The following is a 22,522-nucleotide window of genomic DNA, read 5'->3' on the forward strand; positions in this document are numbered from 1 at the left end:
TACAACTGAAAAACTCGTTCAACTGGATCGAAGACAACAGACTCGGTTCACGGTTCTTAGAAATTCCCTATTGCCTCAGTAAATTATTCTTATTATGTTTTGTTTGTCTATTGTATTCATTTAGCCAACGTCTTCATAGAAATAAGAGTTACTTGAAAAACCATTCTGATATTAAATACCCAACATTTCTCTGCAATTAACTATATCCCACCTAGACTATTCATCCTAAAATAGTTTTTAAAAAACAGTCCAAGCAATTCATCTCTCCTTAGGTTAAATACAGCTCAACACTAACCATTCCTGCTTGTTTAATAATAACAACCCTTCCACATTTGCAGTCATCCAATTTCCTTTAAATAAGAACAAAAACCAAAGTTTCAAAGAAGAAGACTCCCACCTGACTACCATCTACCTCGAGATGCCTCGTACGTTCCAAAGCACGATAGAACGATTCCTCGAATCTCATTTTCACGCATCCTCGCCACCCGATGCGTCATGGAACGTGGTACTTTCATCTCCCTCGGCCGATAGCCTTCGCCCGCCAAGAAAAACGTCGTAGAAACAAGAACGAAAGATGAAAGAGTGAACAGCCCGCGAGAGGAGTTCGCATGGCTCGCATAGGCGCGTGTGCCACTGGACTCATATCAGAAAACTTTCTCAGAAATCCTCATCTCGATCTCGTGCGGAAAGTATTCCGTTCGCGCGCGGACGCTGTGCGCGATCGGTCTAGAATGCGCGCGGGCGAGTTCGTGCGTGCCTAACGCGCTCGATCCAATCGTACGGGTGATAACCATAATCACGTAGCGGTCGGGTGTACGGAACGTGTCCGCGGATCGCGCCTCCGCGAGATGATGTCGGGGTCTGCCTTTCTCCGACTGTATTGACTCAACGTACGTCATGGTTTATGTGCATTCACTATTTATTTTTGGTATTTTTGTTATTTATGGCGAGTCATGGGAAGCGAGGGTTCATTTTCGCATAAGGAACTGTGGTAGTTGCTCATTTTAATTTTTATGGATTGTCTATTGTTGGTCTGTGCATAATCTGTAATGGGTGATGCAAGGTGTATGGTGTCAAGGGATAGATGGACATGATGTAAGCAAGGAAGATTAATTCTGGAAATAAGAATGGATAAAGGTGATGGTATGATAAGACGTGCATGAGGATTGAGACGTGTTTATGACATGTTCACGTATAGAAAGGTCAGTGAATGTTTCATGGAAGGTTCATGATCCTCTTTTACTGATGAATGACAACAGGAATAAATTCACAATAATTCGGAATAAAACAAACGTTACATTTTCGTCAAATAACCTCCTAAAAAATCCTCCTAAAATGATATCCTCTTAAAATTAATTCTAATAATGACTTTGCTATAAGACTAATTATACTAATAAATTGATATGCCCTCTTCCTTTTAAGCACAAAGATACGCAACATACATGTTCTCAGTAGTTTAAACATCAACTTTCCTCACTTCGAGTGGAGTGTAATTAACATTATAGATGCGAACACCTCCCAATTGTTATCGAGTAGATATCTGTAATGACAGCTGTATGCAGCTTATACCTTGGTGAGTCGAAGGTGTCCGCACCTCCAAAGGGGAGAGATTGCTGGGTCCGCCTTTCTCCGTTTCCTCTAGCCTCAGTTTTCGCGCCGAGACGTCCCTGTTTCCGCCTGTGAAGACCCCGTGGCGGCTCCCACGCCCGCGCGAGCCTCGTTATTTACGAGTAGAAACGGAGGGTCGAGGGCGGACCGCGCTGTCCGACGCGAAACGGGACTAGGCTACTAATTGGTGAGCGAATTTTAATCGGTCGAGCCGAGGAACGTGCCTCGGCGCATGATGCAGAGGCGGGAACTCGCTCGACGGATGGACGGATGTATGGGAAACCTCGCGTTCTACATTTCCACGGGATCTGCGCACTCGAGGGGGTCTTTGTTGTGGATAAACAAGTATAATGTATCGAGTAAGCGAAGTATACTTCGATGTATTATACATGTAGACGATACTCGTCTACTTGTTGGACGAATAAAATCTTTTTCAAAAATTGTATCTCGTATCCAAGGTGCTTCCAATGAGTTGCTATAAAGTGGTTGATATGCTTATAAGCAACTGGTGTTAAGAAAGGTAGTTATTCTTGAAGTATTTATTTACTTTCCTTAGCTGAGATCTTACTTTCCTTACTAGATTCTATTCAAACTAACTCATTCCTCAAACATCACTCCTGGGAAATTAAAAACACCACAAACTCAAATAAGTAGAATACATATTTTCACTTCACCCCTTTTTTATAATTCTTGTCTACTTCCACCTATGGGACACCACATAAACTAGTAAATACTTAAAAAAATTCCATCTTCGAGTACCAATAAATAAAAAAGGAATTGACAGTCGACTAAATCAAAGGAGCAATCCAGGCCATCGACAATCGTCTCCTTCCCAACCCTAATCATTCAAATGGCAGCCGCCCACGCTCTCATCTCCGCTGGCTTCCGGTTTCTATCGCGTTGCCAGGCCCGAGTTTGCCCAGCCGTTCTCGGTTCTCGTTTCTCGCAGATTGGCTCCCGACTTTTCTCGTCTCGAATGAGTTTTCCTTTACGCTTGCCTGGCGTTCATTTCAGCGAAGGTTAATGATATCGTCGAGTGTTTTCTGTTTCTTTTTCCAGGAACGTTGCACGTTTCCCTTTCGCGGCTCTCGCTTCTCATGGGAGGAAGTCCAGGGCCAATGGCGACCAGTGAATTCGTTTCGCGTTTAATGATCCATTCGGTAGCGTGTTTCTAACGGAGATCCATCCAGCCGCCTACTAATTGGCCGCCCGATCTCTCCAATAGATTCTCTGGAACGGTCACGATAGAAAGATAAGGCCCACGGGCGTGGTTAGGCGTCATTTTAGCGTAGACAGTGTGCGCCGGGGTCGGGTCAAAGGTCGAAATACGCCCACACATTCGCGAAACACAATCTGGGACGGCGACTCCATCGATGGAAAGTTTTAGATAAAAGGCTGCTACTTTGCAGGAACAATCACAGAAAAATTGCTTCGACTCTTTGCTGCTGTGCCAATTTAAAACAATGGCGTGGTCTCGTAATAGCGTGTGTTCGACACGTCGACTATGGGTGACTGGAAATTTTCATAGGGGAAGTAGGAAAATAATACCGAAGGTACAATTGGGTAATTCTATATTAATTTTTACATCGATCCAAACCTGCACAACATATTTCATTTAACGTGACAATATTCTGTAAAATTCACATGAAAACTGCTCCGCCTATTCTCGAGATCACCTTAAATCTTAAATCTTCATTCCCTTTTCTGAAGTTTTGAACTTCCTTGCATTTTCATGTCCACAAGTAAAATTATTTCGGAACGAATACACTGTCAATGAACAGTACGTACTAATTTCCAAGTCCTAATTTACCTTGCTCAAAAAAGAAAGATACAGCGTTGTCATTTTGTTCCTGGAATGCAATGGAAGCTGAAATGTGGCAAAGCCACGCGAAGAAGCAACCGTAGGAATGTTAAACACTTTGTTTCGTAATTTCCGAGCTGATGCCAGAACGATTTGATATATTTACGCGCATGAAATACGGAAACGCGTTACGGAGGCGCCGTCCCGTGCATTCGCCGCTCGGCGCATGATCGACGAGCGGTACGCAGAAGTCGATAGTCTGTCGAAAGGTGAAAGATTGAAGGTTAATAGAGGTCTGGCAATTTTTTCGCATTACCGCGTACATTCGTGCTTAAGTAATGAACGCACGCTGGCCTTTGTGGAAGGACTTTCCGCAAATAAGATGTTCTCGCGGGTATTAATCAACGTTCAACACGTTCCACGGGGTATCTCCGATCGAGTCATCGATCCTAACGACTAACTTCTGTGGGACTCGTCGTTGACGAGTGAAAAATGAATATGTGGAATACGAGGGAATCTAAAATATTACGATGCGCATTAGGTGCGCGTCTCAGCGGTGGGTCTGCAAACTTAGGCGTCGTAGATAATAGATCACAGAGATCTGAGGATCTTCTATCTGTTTTACCTTGTTGACACTAGTTTGCGTTAACGATGGCACAGGTTAATTAGAATTACTATTCAAGGATTTGTTGCTTTTGGCATTTTACAATATGGTGACGAAGAAGATGCTTATTAAAAAGTAGACTCAGTTCAGATGTGACTTACGGATATTTTCCATTTGGGAATAATCAGATTGAATTCGTTGATACTACTCACACAGTTTACTATTTATTTTCTTTTTCTGTTATCCTTCTTGGAAAATTCCTTTTCCTCTAGAAACTAACGTCTGTTCAAAGTCTTTGAAATAAGAAATAGTAATGCTTCTTCGGGAGAATAGCTTCCAACAGCGAGTTCGTAATCCAAGAATCATTTCTATTTCATAAGATCCCAGGCCCGTCTACCTGTCCGTATCGCGTCGAAATTATAATTGCAGATGTTTTTCGTATTAGCATCAGGGAATTTCCACCGCGGCCATCCATGAGAAACGTAGAGGGAATCGATTATTCCGCGAAGAACGTGGCGATGTGGCTCGGCGACTAATTAAGCGATTATAGCGTCCCGAGCGAGCTAACGAGTGTTAATCCAGAGCCAAGTCGTGCCCGATAGAGCTCGCTAGGGTCAACCTGCCGCACGCTCAGGTGAGCACGACGATAATTTTACTTATCAGTGTGTTTATACGGGGGTCCTCTTCCCGCCGCGATGTAAATAATTGTCCTCTCTCGAGACTACGCTGACCGTCTTCCCATTAGTCTGACTCCAATTAAAATCAATTTCTTTAACACGTTCCAGTGGACACTGATATCTGTTCTCGAAGCCTAGTGGAAATTATGGCAGTCGAGGAATGGTCTGATGAATGGTACGGTGTCATGAAGGAATGCTCCTTCTTCAAATAAATATCTGGATATGTGGGTCAGGAATTTTTCGAATGGCTTTGGGATTCTCTTCTTAATTAATGAAGTGAATCCTGTGGTGTCAGATCTTTTAGATTCGTCGTGTAACAGACAGTGTGCTAAAATTGATGGTTTAATCTTGAGATATACATGCTAATCATGAATGGCTACAGAAATCATTTTCTTTATTCGAGGGGATATATTTCTTCATTGCAGCAAGTGTTCGAAGTGTCTTCATTTGGATGCATGCTTCGACATGTTTGCACATGGTTCAGAATTCTAGGCTGTTCCGTTATGCTTCGGGAGAAACTGACTTAATTATCCTCAGCAAAAAGACACTCGAGATAAGTACCTTGTATTACTTGCCTCGTAACTCGGATAGCATTGAATTCTAGATCTATGTTGACATCTTTCATGTCATCAATTTTTTTGATGTTAACCTTTCGAATGAAATAGAATAGAAAAAAAATCAATTTAAGAAAAGACTTTTGTAACGCTGCCTACGTTTAACGCTTCCTCCGCTCGAGCGACTCGCTAATCGCTTAATTAGTCGCGTCTCGGGAACGTGTAACAGACGCGGGAATCGCGCAGAAGGCGCGACTCCCTCATCGATCATCGACGATGACGCTACCAGACGACACGCGGATTCTTCGCATTGCTGTATTTAACGGTGATTCTAGCGAACGTGCCATGGGGGAATCGATTAGATTCGCTGGAAAAAAACGCCTTGGGATGCGTGGGTTTTATAGATTTTTCTTATTCAACGGATTCTTCGATGACGAGGCCGTCGGAGAAGAGACCTTTGTGGCAAAAGAGATTCGCTGGGAGTTATTGATAATTACAGAAGATTTAAGGTGATATCAGACATCGGTTCCAAGAAATAATTTGACGATAAGTGGATTATTGATATTGTTTTGTGTTTGAAGACTAGAGAATGTCTAGAGAATGGTGGATGTTACAGAAATGGTCAGTTTTGGGGTAGCTATGGTATTTAAATTATTGATAAGGTATCGGTAAGGAACGATTGGCACTTTACTTCAAGGAAAGGTATTTTCCACTTAAATCAAGTTTCGAAAGAAATATCTATCATCGCTTGAAATACAAACACTACGATTTATCGACGTTGTCACTGCCAAAGGATGTGTCGACAGAATCATATGATACCTATATTAAGAGACCACTTAATTAGCTATCTAAGCTTGAATGTCGACGCACATATCGTTCTCGATCGAATAGAAGCCAATCGAAGCAGGAACAGGGGCGAGAAATCGGTGGATCTTCGGGTCGAGGATCTCGGCCACGTACTCAGAAATTACGGATCCAGCGGTCGGGCGATAAATCGAAAAAGCAACGGCTAATGGCACGCACGTTGACGTATCCATCCGACTATCGTTCATCTTTCTCACGAGCCACGAGTAGAACCGCCTCGCGGCTACTCGCGATCCTTCCTCCCCTCCCTCCTGCGTCCTTCCAACCCTTTTTTTTCCTCTTCGTTCTGCCTTACTCCCGGACGAAGAGAAGCCTCGAAGGATCGACGGGGCCGCGAGGAGCTTTCCTCCTCGAACGGTGTGCGTCGTGAGTCGTAAGTACGCTTGATTTACGCTAAAAGCTAAGTCGGCCCAGCGTTCAATCTTTATCGAGGGGGTAATGCGATGATGATGGACGACCGACGATTTGTAGAGGCGGAATGCGCGCCGGGGCAGATATATGCCTGCACCAACGTCGGAACGGTTATTATTGTAACTCGATCTCGGAACGCGCCACGGAGAAAGCGGAGGAATTCCTCGGGAACGAGCTGATTTCGAGAGGAAGTCGATCGGGAATCGGCGAGGAGGACGTGAGTTCTTCAGGTGGAAGATCCTGGTGTGGGTGGTGTTAGGCTATTTTGGGGAAAAATCGTGATTTAAACCCCTCTTGATTCTACCTGGACCACAGCGTAGTTTGATACCACTAAAATCCCCAAGTCCAAAGTAGCATGTCTTCCTCTTCGCTTAGGAAAGTGGCTCGTTTAAAATTTGAAACATTGGAACCCTTTATTTCATAGAAGAACTGTGAAACTAGACATATCATGACTTAAACCACCCCTAATTCTTCCTCAGCCACAACATAGCCCAATATCACCGAAATTCCTAAGTCCAAAGTAGCATGACATCCTCCTTTTCACCAAGAAGATGCTCGTTTCAAATTGAAAACATTGAAACCCTATATTTTATATAAAGTCCCTGAGTGTGAAGTGGCCTAAACGAGGTGATTCTAGAAAACATACTAGCTTCTGCGGACAGCTGCGAGTCATAAGCATCCCAGAGGATTACAATGGTGAAAACTCGGTGTCTCTGGGGCATGATCCTACAGACAATACCATTACTATAATACTCCTACCACGACGAATAATAATAACCTGCGCTTCCTCCTTCTTGCCCCGGAAGACGCGGCTCGTTTCAACGTTCCGATATCGACGCTCGTTGTCGACAAAAACCGCGGAGCTTGTTCCTGGCGGCTCGAGGTGAATGTGTGAAAACGTCCATCGGACATCGTGCTCCTCGTGACAGCGATGCCAGTCTCCGAGCTGCAGGCAGTCCTAGGCTTTAACGTCTTCATCGCGCGGTGAAACCGCTCGCGGAAGGCCAAGTAATCGATCGGTTATGGTAATCCGAGCGGCGCGCTTGGATCCTTTAAAAGAAAAAAAGGTCGCGACTGGCGTCCAAGCGTGCTCTTGCATTTCCTTGCTTCGAGAAATCACGCTGACGAGTGTTCGATGTTTACGAGTCGATTAACGTGCGCCGTTCTCTCGATCGTTTCCCGATTTTGTACACAGCCTGCGGGGCGCCTTCGCGTATTTCCATGGAAAACGTGCATGTTGCATTCGTTCGCGTCTCGATGAAGAAATCGAGGAAGTAAATCCTTCGGCAGGTGCCTCGAATCGAAGTTCGTACTTCGCGGAGAGTAAATGAATGCGCGTTGAGTAGCGGGCCCGATATTTTTCTTATTTTATGACTGAAACTTTGCGAAAGTTTAATAATTATGTTCTGCGTAGGAAATGATTGGGATTTGTGTACTTTCATTCTCGGATATTAGAATGTCTTTGACCATTTACAGGAGATATTAGATTCCTCATATTAAGAATGGGGAGTTTGATTTTCATTTCCCGAGGGGGAATAATTATTCCTGATCGTAAGTACCATATTCTGTGACAGACAATGAAGAAAAGTCATGATCACCCACACCTTGGCAACCTAGCCAATGAAATGTTGCCGCTGGCAAGCGTCCTCTTCTTTATTGCGCGTTTCCTACTTTATTACAAACTGGTACTTCCTTCGTTTCTTCTATCCGTTACGTATCTGCTCGGGTCTACGATAAAACCAGTTTAGGACTCGCTGGGTGGCTAGGTAGCTGCTATTCATCCCGAGTCGCTAAATCGAACGGATGCAATCTTCGCAAATATCTTCAAACCAACGCGCCTATGTACAAACCACCTATAATCAAAGGAGTAGGATCATAGCTCTGAAAATAAAGATGTCGCAATTTCCTTGGAGACAGTTGCTCCAGGTACCTTTAATTTCAATCTGAACCTCTGAAAAATTTTATAGAAAATGCACTTTTTGCTAGAAAGAAAATAAAACAGCTCCCTCTTCTGCGAAACCAACACTTTAATAAATCTCGTGCTGAGCCAACTTATAAAACACTCATATAAAAAAAAATATATATTTCCTACTCTTCGAGGTCCACGTAAACATTGTATAAGAGGAGAACTCCGGATCTGCATTCATTTCCTAGGAAATAATTTCCAAAGAGGACTGATAACCCAGATTTAACCAAAACGATTTTAACTTCTACCGAAGGTTAACAAATTCCGCGACACCAGCCGTTAAATTGACATTATTAAATGATCATAATTGAAACCTGCAGCTTCCACGAGCGTGCTATGCTCGGTATCGTTTCATCACGCAACGATGACGAGCTTGTAAAGCAGCGTCGCTCGTGAGCCAAGGGGACTCCGATCCCAAGCGATACGAGCATCGACGTTCGGGCCTCGGTCACGATTAAGACAATAAGATTTTACGATGTCTCCTATTTCACGTTATCCGCGGCAGATCTGACCGTGTACGAAATGTTATTACATTTTCATCGTTACTCCCGCTTTTGTAACCCGAAGATTTTGCTCGAAGATGACCTACTCCCGCGCGATAGGCGCACTGCTAAAAGCCGATCGTTTAATAACTTACTACGTTGGGAGATTACGATCTGCCGCTGGTACACGACGAATCGGATCACGGCCTGTAATCAAATGCTGTTACCGACTTTTATTACGCCGCTGATGCGACTCGCGGCGAGATCATTCGTGAGCGCGTCTTCTTTCCGCGAGAGTGGAGCGTGGGCTGCTGAGAATAATGCATCCGAGAGGCACGCTTCGAACGATCGTGTTTATAGCAAGATGAGTGGACCTAATTCTGAGGTCTACGATCGGTGGTCGACATTTTTAATTTGTTTTATTAATAGGTTTATTGAGAGTTTGGTAGAAATGTTATTTAAAGCGCAAAGGTTTGTGATCAAATAGAATACAAGAGAATCTTAATATAATAATTTGAAAGATAATATTTCTTGGTCCTCTACTACTTTTCTAATTTACATTTTTGGTCTTGGAGCAAGTGCAGGGTACATGTATTTAATACAAGGGAATTAAAAGAAAAATGTGAATATTGTTGCACAACTTAAGATAAATACGTGTAAACTTAAGCAAGGGTATTTGTATTGGTTCCAAGAAACTATATGTGAAGGAAAATTCATATGTATCAATAAGAGTGAGACTTCAGCATAGGTATGACGACTCGTTATGTGACTATTAATTAATTGTTTATCGTCTGTTTGCAGGATGCACGGACGCGAGTGGCAGGCCTGTTCTCGAGTTCGAGGATTACCCCTCTAGATGGGACGCCCTCTGCGTTAAGGAGGTGTCGTCGTTTCTCCTCTACCTCGCCCGTTTACCCAGGTATTTTTTACGCAACTGTTCATTAACGTTCACAATTCTTAATCGATTCAGCTTTTATTCCAATCTTCTAACTCTTTGCATTCTGAGAATTTTCTGCTGTCATTATTGAAAATTAAGAGTGTCCCTTCTCATAAAAAATATCATTAAAGTTTTGCTTATTCACATCGTTAATTCAGTATGCGTTACCTTGAATAAAACTATGAATATAAAAATATGTATGACTTTGCAACGATCGCTGTGAAATGCAAGGAGTTAAAGTCTTTTGAATAGCTGTTTAAGAATATTTACCTATTTGAAAATTTAGTTTGATATTCAGGAAGTGTCCTCCTTGGCATGTCTTAAAATTGTTTAGTATTATCCAGTCATAAATAGTGGAGTATTTCCAACTATCTTTAACTATCAGTGTTCGATACTGGTAGTACTACCACGCATTGAAATCACCACTCTCACGTGTCTCAATTAATGTCATTTTCACAATTTTATTAAGCGAAAAACAGTAGTCCTATCGATCTAAACTTTCTATCGTACAATTTACGACTCGTTGCCTTGTAATTATCAAAATTTAAAGTTTCCTATCTTAAAAATCATAGAACTTATTTTCTAAACGATCAAACATGATCTTCACTGTCAAAATCACGTTCGTTTTATTATCCGAATCCTCGAGTAAAGAAAATGTAACATTGCCCCACTTTTGGATTACTCAAAGCTGGATTACGTTAAGATAGCCAGTGCCAATTTGTTCAAGCTTTCATTTACGAACACTGTACGCGTTCATGGCGAGAAACTTTTATCGCTGTCGGACATTGTGCTCGAAATGAACGATTTATTACCCCCTGTCCGCGGATTTGCCCATGATCCTCAAAATAATGACTGCAATCGGCCGCCATGGAATTTCCAATTTATTAATCTTTCGCCGACGGAGGAACAAGCGCGCGCGCGTGTGCACTTTCCGACAAATAAACGTGATCGACGCCTGTTTTCGTAATAATTATAATTTTCCGCGGCCGTGACATCCACGACACGCCCACTATAATCACAGACGAGGTGCAAAATCGCGGCTTGTGTATCGTTTCTGGCCGACATCGTAGCCGCAACTACGAATTTCCTAGCGAAACGCGCGCGCCCCTGTCTTCCATCGACCGGCACGGTCATCAATTAGCCGCGGATACGACGTTTTTCTAATTAATCTCGCCCCGACCTCGGCTGGAAAGCCAATCAGAAACGCGGAAAAAATTGATATCGCTCGTAATTACAGCGTGCCGCGCGCGATAATTTAATTACGTTGATAAACAGCCGCCTGCGCGGGGATCAATTGATTCTGGGCGAAGAGGAGCAACAAAGTGTTTGCCGATGTCAGGCGAATATTCGATTGAACGTATTCATTTTAACTATAACTTTGATTCGTCTCGTTTACTGGTTGGATATGGACAAAGGTGACACATTTTTGTATCGCAGTTTCGGAAACTTGGTATTTTGTTGAGGAGGGTGAGATACCACCAGCGTGACTTTTATTAATATGGTTCATTCACATGGGACTTAATACTTGTAATTATAGAAAAAATAACAGACGCTATTAAATTCTCGATCATTTTATAATGCACTAAGTACTAACTATAATTTTCTGCTCTATCATTAAAAGTGAGAACCAGCAAAAATCAACATAACAACCGTTAATGTGTAGTTCGAGAGTCACGCGAGATGATCACCCGATGTGCATTAGCTCGTACCCGCAGGAGCAGGTGTCGCCGTTCTCCGAGGAAAATTCTTTTCTCGTTGCCGTGAATATTCGATCCTATCGACGGGACATTAAAACCGCGTTTACGGCGTGTTCCGAGCGGCTGAATAAAAGCGGGACGAGAAAGGCGGTAAATCATGCGCCACTTAACGCGTTGGAATAGAATTTTGAATAACGATCGTCCATTATCGTGGCATCGAGGAAAGTGAACACAAGGAAACTGAATATATATTCCAGATTACATAATACGCTCCATTGTTCGGAGAAAGTGCATATTTCATTGATAAGAATCGGGCATAACGCCAATTTATTTTATCGGTATCCCTGCCGTTCCGTTTATCTGCGCGGCGTCTCTCGATCGACCGTGCCGGGATCGCGGTACCGATTCTTCGTCGTCTGAGCACCGACAATCGAACGCCGACAATGCAGTTTCCTGATCGAGAATCGCGTCTACCGAAAACCATGTTGACTTTTCTAAAATATTGTACTTCAGATTACATTTCTTGGAAAATATCACAAATATTTGATGACCAGGGACGTTGACAAGAGTGGCTCAACAACCGATACACTCGAGAAAATCTGTAGAAACTAATTAGGACGGTGAATTTTTGGGAGGGATAGAGATTTGGAAAAGTTTAGAGGAATTCAGGGAGAAGAGAAACTAAGAATTGAGATTTAGTATTTAATTTTCTTTTAATGTTGAGTATGGTTTGAGAGATATTAACAAACAAATGAAATGTTAGAGATTTTTGAAAAGGATGCTTTCAACTGTGAGACCGTGTCTTTAATAACAATGGAAAATAGCAAAGTAGTTGGTGTCACTTGTATATAGCTTGTTTCTGCGAAACTTGAGAAAGTACCTACCAACCACGCATTAAAGTCTCCCGTGCGTTGGGACACTAATTCCCTTCCAATTCTTGAAACGTCTAATTTTCCATCTTAAAAATGGTCAGAAATGTTTGTTTTGACTATTAGAAGAATGTTTAAACTATCCACATTGCGCAGCTTCCACGTTAAAAATTCACAAAAATTTTATCAGAAACCAGATTTTGGATGAAAACATTGTCCAGAGTCGATCGCAAAGGATGCAGTCGGTGCTCCACGCGGCGACGTCCTCGGCTGACTCGTTTAGCCGCCATTGGTATGCTCTCCGACTCATAAAACATATCACGCGCGATAGCCACGGCAGCCTATTGCGGTATCGTTCATCGCGCGGCTTTATGGTGCCCCGTGCAACCGTCCACTCGAGTCCCAACGAGGCCTCCTGAAACGATCCAGGAGGAAGCTCGAGAAGAGAGAGGATGGCCGGCTCGGACCGACGATATTCCGCTCCAGGCTTCTCTCGAGAAACGTCTCGTTCTATCTTTCGGCATCTTTGAGGCGGTTTCCGCGTGCGTTCCTCTCGGAGAGGAAAAACCAGCTCAGAAAGTTTCGCGATTCGGTCGCGATATAGTAGCGAGACTCTCGAACCAATTTCCAAGCTGAGTTTCACCGACGTCGACGGTGGCGAGTCGTAAATAAATAATCTAACTGTTAGATATTAAACATTTGGCAGGTTTTGATTTTCGTCGTTGGTCCTCTTTGGTTAATTTATTGTAAGGAATCAATAGTTAGAGAATTTTGGTACTATTAGTTCTTACATTAGGAGGACCAGAAAGTAATGTCGTTTTTGCGAATGATCAGGTATTGAAAATTTGCACACTAGATGGAAAAATATTGTTGATAACGACAATGATTACATAATTGATTAAAATTATAAGTATTTAGACACTTTAGTTAGTTAGTTTAGTTAGTGTTGAACTTCTAACTTCATACAGGATCGAATTATGAATATGAAAAGACATCTATGTCTAACCAAAACATGCGTGAACTCATTTTAGTTCAATATTAGACTTATGTAGGAAAAAATCAGCCCGAGTAATGTTTCTCGTCATTCTGAAAAGTCCAGCATGTAGCTCAGTTAAGGAAGACTGGATAGTCATCGTTCGCTTATTACATTAGCAGGCCTAACCCTCTGCGCAAAAATATTTAGCATCCATACGCACGGAATAGGTACAATCCTACATCTCTTGTCGAAGATTTCCCACGATTTCTCGAAACAATCGCAGCATCCCCGAAACGGGCACGCGGAAGGTCCCGAGGTTGCGAAACGTTCTGGTCGCCACGGTCAGTACGCATCCATTATTACCGGTAACGTCGATAATTTTCCAGCATCAGAGGAAGAAAGCTAAGCGCGTACCCCGACACACGCGAGCCGAAGCGGAATCCGCCGACGAAAGCTAACAGTGTCATAATGATCCTCTGAGCGGAACACGATCGCCATAAATCAGCGTACCGGTTACGCGGGATTCATTAGCATTTTTTGCCAATCCCTCTAACCGGCGACGCTCGACGCAGTGGGAAAGCGCAAAACCGACGTTGACATAGCGCCGAGTCGGTCTATCGGTGGCAGATTATTCGCGGATAGAGACCGTGCCGCCGAGGATTATTTATTCCCCCGACCGAGGCGAACAACAAAACCGCGAATCTCCGCGTGAAACCGAGCGATGAATTTTCACACACATTCCCCGGCGCGCGTTTCCCGACGTTTTCCTCATTCTTGGCTTTGTCCCTCGCTCTTATCGTTCCCAAACCTGGGATCAATGTTACTCCCAATCGGGAATGCCTTGGTTTGTGTAATATCGTTTCGACGTAGCCTTTGAAAATGGTGTTTGGAAAAAGTAGGATTTTATTTTGAAATATTTAATTTTCGTTTGAGTTTAAGTTGTCGATAGTTGACGCTATCAATTAAAATTGTTTCGAGTAAGTAAACTGTGGTAGTGGTGTCTCCAACAGTAGGACGTTTTTCATTTGCTTTTCATTTAAGGTAAAGGCATCGATAGTTGACGCTGTCAATTAAAATTTTCTTCAATAAGTAAACTATGACAGTAGTACCTCCAACAGTAGGACGTTTCTGATTCGTTTACGTTTAATGTAAAAGCATCCATACTTATCATTACCAAAAATTTTATCGCGATCGAAAATTTTAAAATTTTCTTGAATAGGGAAATTATGACAGCAGTGTCTCCAACAGTGTTAAGGACGTTTACCTTTGGGGTTTCCTTACCGTTTGTAGGCTTCACGTATCCAGAGTATCTAACTTGGGTGAAGGTGAAATGGCGAAAGTTCTGGAACACGCCAACACACGCACCGAGCGAGCACGCGCGCGATTCCGATCAGGGTGAATGTTTCACGGGCCGCCGAAAGACAACGCGCGAATTATGGCAGACGATCGCGAACGCACGATAACGGGTCAACGCCGTGTGTATCCAGATTTCAGCGAGAGCTGTTCTCACGAGACGTCGAGTTCTCGCTTTTGTGCTCACGCGGGAACTGCTCGCCCTTTGTGAATCGCCTGTTGAACGCGATTTATGCCGCGAACTGACGAATGGACGTCTTGTACTCGCGGTGAATTGTCGTTGGAATTGGAAATGCACGGGTTAGTTCAACAGTTTATGCTCCTTGTCTGAATGTAGCCTGGAACTTTTTTTAGCGGAGACAAATTAGTTTTGAAGTATTTGATACTGAAACTATCGAGGATAATAGAAGCTGTTAGGGATATCGGTGTATCTTTGGAGTTAGAGAAATAAAGTCCATTTTGGTAGTATGTAATTCAATAAATGTATATCAAAATTCAAATGTGACTTGGAATTTTTCTGAAAAATTGCCACGAACTTTCAGGACAACCCAATAGCTTAAATTCTATTTTAATAATTGTTTGAAAAAATTGTAGCAACAGTTAGTAAGGAAACATGATAGGTCCATATCTCCAACACCTTTACTAAAAAGCTATATTAGACTAGTGTCCCATACTAAAAATATCACCACGATAATTCAACTTTCTAATTAACAAATAGACTCTTCCTAGTCACCTTCGATACCAAAACGGTATTAAATTAAGACAAAATCTTTCCACTACCCTTTCTTCGAAACCCCATTGGCCAGAAGTAACTAGTACTACTCTTTTCGTCGGTTTCAACCCAGTTTCCTCTACTTCTAATCTTATCTAAGCCATTTGGCTCCTGCCGCGTCCAATTACATTGATCAGGAACCAACGACGTATTCCAGCTGTCGGTCAATACGATCATCGAGGGGTGTGGGGACGAGGAAAACACGAGAACAGGAGGAAAAGAGAGGCTCCGAAGGTAGATACGATCTTGGATGTGGGTCGACAAACTGCAGTTCCAGATCTTCGTCCCGGGGGGAAAAGCGAGATAGCGACGAGGGACGTTTCGCCAAACCAGTTACCGTTACCGTCGATCGCGCGAGGGTGGCTGAGAGGGGCGGGACGTGGACCAGGAGGATATCACGGTTCGAAGGGGGCAGGGGGGGGAGAGAAGGCCTACGGGGCCAGTGTAAAAGGATTGATGCACGTCCATAACTCATGCAGAAACGCGGTCAGGTGCACAACTGGATCAACCAGAGATCCCCCGCGATCCTATCGTCCTGCGATCTGCTTCGTGACTCCCTCTCGCGCGATACGCGATACGGCGAGGTGCTGGCTTGCCAGGATAGCTGCGCCAGGCATCATTGTTGCCGACTAATTGTTATCTGAGAATGCTGGATGGATTAAGAGACTACGCGAAGGGGAGAGTTTGACTTTGGGACTGCAGTCGAGTTCAAGATAGAGTTAAAAATCGATTTTAGAGAGTTATTTTGGTGGGGTGATTCAGGCCTGAGTTAGGTTTCGATTGATGGGTATTTTTACTGATAATCATTTGTTTTGGGAAGTTTCAGAAGTTTCATATGGAGCTGGTTTGCTGGAATGGGAAACAAATTCAAAAACCATCATTTTATTAGTATTCAAGGAGTACAGGATTGTAGTCATCCAAATTCGTTATCAATGAATGATAAATAATTTATTTAAGTTCATAGTTAAAAAAAAAGAGTGCATAGTCTCCAGGCAACGCCCTGAAATAACCTATTGCTTAATTCATTTTTCACAAATTCACAGGAATAAATCTTAAAAAAATTATATAATATTCAGTACGTCAATAAACATTAATATTAAGAAAATATAAACAGTTTCCAGAGCGATCCAAGTAATTTTCTTAATTCAATTCGCTCGCTTTCAGAGGGCAGTAGATATATAAAAAAAATCCTTGCTATACTTCCCCATAGAAATATTCATCATTATATTCAATTAAAACTATCGCGTAGTTAGATCGCTCCGAAGAACACTTAGATCCAGTTGTTCGCAGCGAGAGCAAAAAGAGAGATTGACATTTAAGTCTTTCGCGCGCATTAAAGTTAATATCGCCGCGAAGTGAAAGATTGAAATGCTTATCAACGAATTACAATACATAACTTAGACCTTTCATGGAAAGGTTAACAAGAACATCACGAACATTGCATAGGAGGCATAAATTTTACAGAAGCCTAAGCAACCGTGATCCATTCTAGTACTAAAAGTAGCTCTCCAAGATGAATGTACGCTGACGGCCTCCATTACGGTGTTACCTTTCTCCGACGTTATTTACCCAAGAGACTGCTCGATGCATCCCGTGCTTACCGATTCCCCGAGTCTGTCAATCGTGAACGTCCGACGCGAGGAAGTAACGATCACGATTCGTGCTTCTTATTCTCCAATCATCCCAGGCGATCATTGAGTAGCAGATACAGCAAAAAGTTCACGTACCGGGTCCACCGTGGAGTTCTGCTGTTCCTATTCTTTTCTCGTGAAACGTGTTGTTGAAATTATTAACATTACACGCCTAATTGTCATTGTCGCCATCCTTGAGTAGAAGTTAAATGATAGTAATGTTCCAAATCTCGACAAAAATGCAGTTAATGATTCTGGTAGTCACACACATTTTTTCAAAGAACCCCTGAACGTTTCAAAACAGTTAAAAAAATAATGTGCACGTTGGGAGTAGAATGACACCCTAAAAAATTCGAATTAAAGTATCGAGTGCAACTTGGAACACTTCGACTTCTGTTAAATACAAAATCCCCAATCGAAAAGAATAAACTCAAAGAAATTGACTTCGAAATCTCGAGTAATTCTACTTTTGTTAAATACAAGATCCCAGTGGAAAAGAATAAACTCAAAGAAATTCATTTCGAATTTTCCAACAAGTAATTCTATCTCTACCAGACATACCATTTTCCATCATCACGTTCACCAGCTGTCCATAAAATCGTGGGAGTCCTTACGACTCCTCTTTGCTTTCTCGTGCGTTCCAAGATTTGATCGCCGCGCGCGTAATTCCTACCAAGGATGAAGTCAGCCGCATAAAGTCTTCGCCTCCTCTTATTAGGACATCTGCAATTTCAATGGTAAGATTTGTATGCTGATCAGGTGCGGTGGTTATATTAAGAGGCCGGTACAACGTTTCGCTTGACAGTCGCCGTGTCAACGGCGCATGAATGCCCTCTTATCGGAATTTTAAATGAGGAATTCCGACGCGCGGGTTGCATAAGCGGCATTCTTATCAAAGCTGAGTTACGTGCACGAAACGATAACCGCGATAGGAGTGCATATCTCCTGAAGCTGCGAGTCCCTTAACGTTGCAATGCTGGATCGCGAATGTTCATGCAAATTGCGTATTATCATAGGAAATAAATGTTTAAGCGTGTCATGCACGGTACTGAAATTGTGAGGCGACCTTTCCTCTCGGGTATGGACAATGTGTTCGTTATTTTAGAAAACTGGATTAGTTATCAGGGGAAAATCGTGTTAAATAAATGTCCCATCAACATTGTATCCACTTTTTGATTACTGGTAGCCCCACTGGTGGCTCAAGTGGCATCCCTGGTCCCCCAAAAATGTCCTCCCATAATTTTAATCTAACAATTCTGGTAGTATATTTCCGCGATTACCCTTGTTAACAGAATATTTCACGTTGATAAAAGAAATAAAAATTCACGCAACGTTAAGGGGGCAATGGAAGTTGCAGAAGTTGTGCCAGTGGCATCCCAGCGAGGGAACGGCTGGTCGTGACGAGGTCTTTGCTCGACAACCTTTGCCCACCCAGGTCGCGGCTGTGGTTTTAGGTATACACACGATGAGCTGTCGCGATACCGAACGCGCTGCTTCCATCAGGCTCTAGCTTTACAATGCTGCTAATGCATGAGTTTCTTCTTCGGCAGTGGGCAGTGGCGTAGCAAACCGCCGACGGGCAGACAGTTACGATCGAATTGTAAATCCACGTACGTCAGAGTTACGGCGGTTAGGTTCGTTCGACGGGTTACGCGAAGAGCCACGGGGTTAATTGAGAACGACTCTTTCGCCATGCTGGATGCGCGTTTCGAGAGGAGATCATCGCGGTCTTCTCGTGTATGTCCATTTTACCTTCTGTTTCAGCTTCCGACGCCTGAGAACCGCGGTTTTGTTCCCGGGTTATTTGGGAAGTAGGTTATTTTTCCTGGTGAGGAGGGCGAAAGGTTGCAACGAGCAAATCTACCTTGTGATCTTATAACGTGTGAGATCGAGCTGATATTAGATTTTTGAGGGAAACTGTGTTCCAAGTTTAAGAGCTGTTTATAAATATTTTAGTTACTTTGGGTGTTTGGTGATGCGTTCTATTTTTATTAGAGGTGAAGGTGTTTGTACTGAACCTTTTTAATTCAGTATATTTAGTCTGTTTTTATTTCTTAGATTGTGGATGCAGCATGCAATTATATATTCTTCTGAAATTAAAATAAATATTCAGTTTCCCATTGGCCAGATTCATGAGGTTCATTTTATTCCAGATCTAAAAATATGAATTGTTTTTATTCTTCTTTTTTTTTTTCTTTTCTGTGACTCAACACTTCCCTACGTATTCTCAGTATGAAGCACCTCCAGAGGAAGTCCTAACGTGAATATCCAAGATTCGCACATCGTATAATCACATAATCCCATAAATTAATAAATAATATTTACAGATCCCATAAAAGTCGAGCACGTATCCCCTATAAAACCAGGTGTACTTAATATTCAACACGATAATTAGTCTACCTATAAGATTTCACATGGACAGACTATAAAGGGAAATAAAGTACCCACTCCATTCTTTTAATTGCCTACTCCGAAGAGACCAAACATATCGAATGCATCAGAAACACGCACGAACCGAGAGATGTTCGTTTGACGTCTGGGGCAAAACGAAAAAGACGCGAGTCGTATGAAGTGGTTACACGGGGGCACGAAACGGATTAAAGGAGCACGCTTCACAAAGAGCGGTATTGTGACCAGTGGATACGCCACTGGTGAAGTAGAAGCATGATTGCTGTATGTATGAAAGGGATCGAGGGGACGAGAGAGAAGGGTGCCACTGGAGCCGCGTGAGAAACGCCGCATACTTACGCGAAACCACCCACGTGTCATAACCGAATACGGATCATGATACGGTTTTCCTGCATTCAATACTCTTTTACGATCCTCCTGTCTAGAGTGAAACGGTCTTTCTACGTCTCGTGATCGCGGAATTGAGAACTGGGATTCGCCAGGGTTGGAACCCCGCGAACGTTCCAGGAGACGATAAGATTTTCATTGCCGTGAATATACCACTTTCTTTTCTGAACGATGCGCATTACCGTTCCCACGACGCTGGTTTTTGGATTTGGGAAGTAATCTGAGGAACCTTTATCCTTACCGTTCATATTTTAGCGATTACTTTTTATTTCGAGTATAATGTATAATTATTTTGATTTCTTTTTAAAATTAAAATATTTTGATGTAAACATTTCTGTTTACCCGTGACAATCCTTCTGGTTTTAAAGAGGGTACGTGATAGGGGTAGCGACGATGAAAAGTGGAAGTATCGTGAAAAGTATCTGCGACTGAGAAAGGGAAGCTGGAAAGATACTTGCGAATCCGTTGGAGAACGTAATTCAATTATCCGTCCCGAAGGTCAAAGCGAAACGATTCAGCGCCCTTAATGGCAGCGCATCCACGAGCGCGCATAATCGACTCGCGAACGTGTCGACACAACAGACGACTCGTTTCACTCTGGGCATGACTCGGAGGAGAAATCGCGGCGACACACGGCTTCACGTGGGAGATCTTGTCAAGCGTCGGACTACCGTATCACGGTGACTCACGTGTATGCACGGAATGTCTCGATAATTTATCCCGCGGTCGCGCGAGAAACGTTTCACCGCTTGTCATAAATAATTTCCCGTTGTCGAACAACGATTGAGGTGGACTACTCGAATTATTCTGCGTCGGGGACCTTTCTGTATTCGAATACTTGGATTATTTAAGTGGTTGGTCAGCGCAGTTCGAAGGGTATTTGAGCAGCAGACTGTTCGAGTATTGTGTATTTAAATACCATGATGTACTATTTCAATACGTTTCCGTTGGAATACTGTTGGCGCACTTCAATATTCAAATACTACTTGAATCCTTCTGCGTTCGAATCGTACGAGTTGTCAGAATACTACTCGAGTACTTCCTTATTCCAATAATAGTACTTAAAAAGTAATATTTAAATAATAATATACAAATTATAACTTTGATATAGTTACTTTCAAATAAAACTATTCGAATCATAATAACGTAATGATAACTCGAATACTTAAACATTTTAGATTCGTTCGTAGCATTTTTGATGCCTACGATAATTTCGAAAATTATACCATTTGAGTAGCGAAACTCACGACTGGTTTCCGTTCACATTTCAGCCCTGAGAGCGCGAGGAATGGATTCACCCTTCTGGCCCGAGGGGCCTACCCCGAGCGCGTGGAGTTCCTGGACAAGGTCCTAGCCCTTCTGCAGGTAAAACAATCACTTTCGCCGAACAATTTCAAAGCATATTTACATAAGAGCAGTCCAAAAGTGTCGATTGTGTGCTAAGTACAAAGGCGATGTTTGTCGTTGCAGGACCGAATCAACGTTACTCGAGTTCTGCTCCTGCAGAGTTCGGTCGTCGATGGCTCGACCGATTCCCAGTTACCTTTGAGCTGCGTCAAGGTAAGCGATTAACAATTAAACCACTCCTCCTCGTCTACTTCGGCTCATTATTCAGATCATTGTTTGCTTGGTTCGGAGTGCTTTACTGTGTAGAGTTCGTGGACACAATTCATTTCAAATGAAAGAAATAATTAATGGAAGCAACATTTCAACGTTTCAATCATTTGTGTAGGTACATTGTCGTTGTAAAATAAAGATGCCGAAGATGTTTCAATAGCTTTATAAGTTTTTCAGTTTATAACTTATCGAAAAAGTGTTAATACTAAATAGTTGGAATGTTTATTTTTACAAGAGCACTTGGATGGTCAAATACTGGCTTCGTTTCGGATTCTGCTTTCAGACCACCATTGTGGACGACGCAGCTTTGAGCAAACACATTCCCAGGCGGGAAGAAACCCACGATCGGACGCAGTGGATCGCATTCTATAAGGTAATTGAAGTTTTATATAACTTGTTGTCTCTTACTAAGGTTTTAATATTAAAAGATATCGCATTTTCAAAACAAAATATCCACTTCATTTATCCATACCATGCGTATCTACAATTCAACAAATGTTAATCATTTAATAAATCTTATCACTCACATCACTCTGTGACATGCCTAAACCTGCTGGTTTCTTCCTGAATATCTTCGCTCCTTTCGAGATCCCTGTCAGAGCAATTCCACCTGCGGCAAGTGTCACCGGCGACAAAGCCAGCCGTCTCGAGGCGATCCGTTCGAATCGAAAGTCGCGACAAATTGCTTCCGAAAAGAATCGCACCTCCGAGTCGCAAGGAGCCGTAGCGCGAAAGAGACGAGCCTGGAATCTCATCGGTTGACCGAATGTCACGACGGTGATTCGGCAGGTTCGATGAAAAATGAACGCTGGGCCTCGGCCAAGGCGAAATAATTGTGTTGGCCCGCCTCTCGGAATCGCGGTGCAATTATTGTCGGGGAATTTATCCGCCAACGGTGGCACTGACC

At 42.8% G+C, this 22,522-nt stretch overlaps 2 protein-coding genes across 4 annotated transcripts in view; one reads left to right on the top strand and one right to left on the bottom strand.

Moving 5' to 3' along the window:
- LOC128872533 (uncharacterized) overlaps positions 1 to 22,522 on the top strand; it is a 357,175-nt gene that overhangs the window by 225,033 nt on the left and 109,620 nt on the right. For all 3 annotated transcript variants that reach the window (XM_054115334.1, XM_054115335.1, XM_054115333.1), the window contains exons 7-10: positions 9,769 to 9,886; positions 21,270 to 21,363; positions 21,469 to 21,558; positions 21,899 to 21,988. In XM_054115334.1, coding sequence (XP_053971309.1) covers positions 9,769 to 9,886; positions 21,270 to 21,363; positions 21,469 to 21,558; positions 21,899 to 21,988 — 392 coding nt within the window. The remainder of the gene's footprint in view (positions 1 to 9,768; positions 9,887 to 21,269; positions 21,364 to 21,468; positions 21,559 to 21,898; positions 21,989 to 22,522) is intronic.
- LOC128872536 (uncharacterized) overlaps positions 16,564 to 22,522 on the bottom strand; it is a 117,246-nt gene continuing 111,287 nt past the window's right edge. The window contains exon 4 of the mRNA XM_054115341.1: positions 16,564 to 17,925. Within this exon, the coding sequence (XP_053971316.1) occupies positions 17,813 to 17,925 (113 nt within the window). The 3' untranslated portion in view covers positions 16,564 to 17,812. The remainder of the gene's footprint in view (positions 17,926 to 22,522) is intronic.

The sequence above is a fragment of the Hylaeus volcanicus genome, chromosome 2 (assembly GCF_026283585.1).
Source record: "Hylaeus volcanicus isolate JK05 chromosome 2, UHH_iyHylVolc1.0_haploid, whole genome shotgun sequence".
In the NCBI taxonomy this organism is placed as follows: domain Eukaryota; kingdom Metazoa; phylum Arthropoda; class Insecta; order Hymenoptera; family Colletidae; genus Hylaeus; species Hylaeus volcanicus.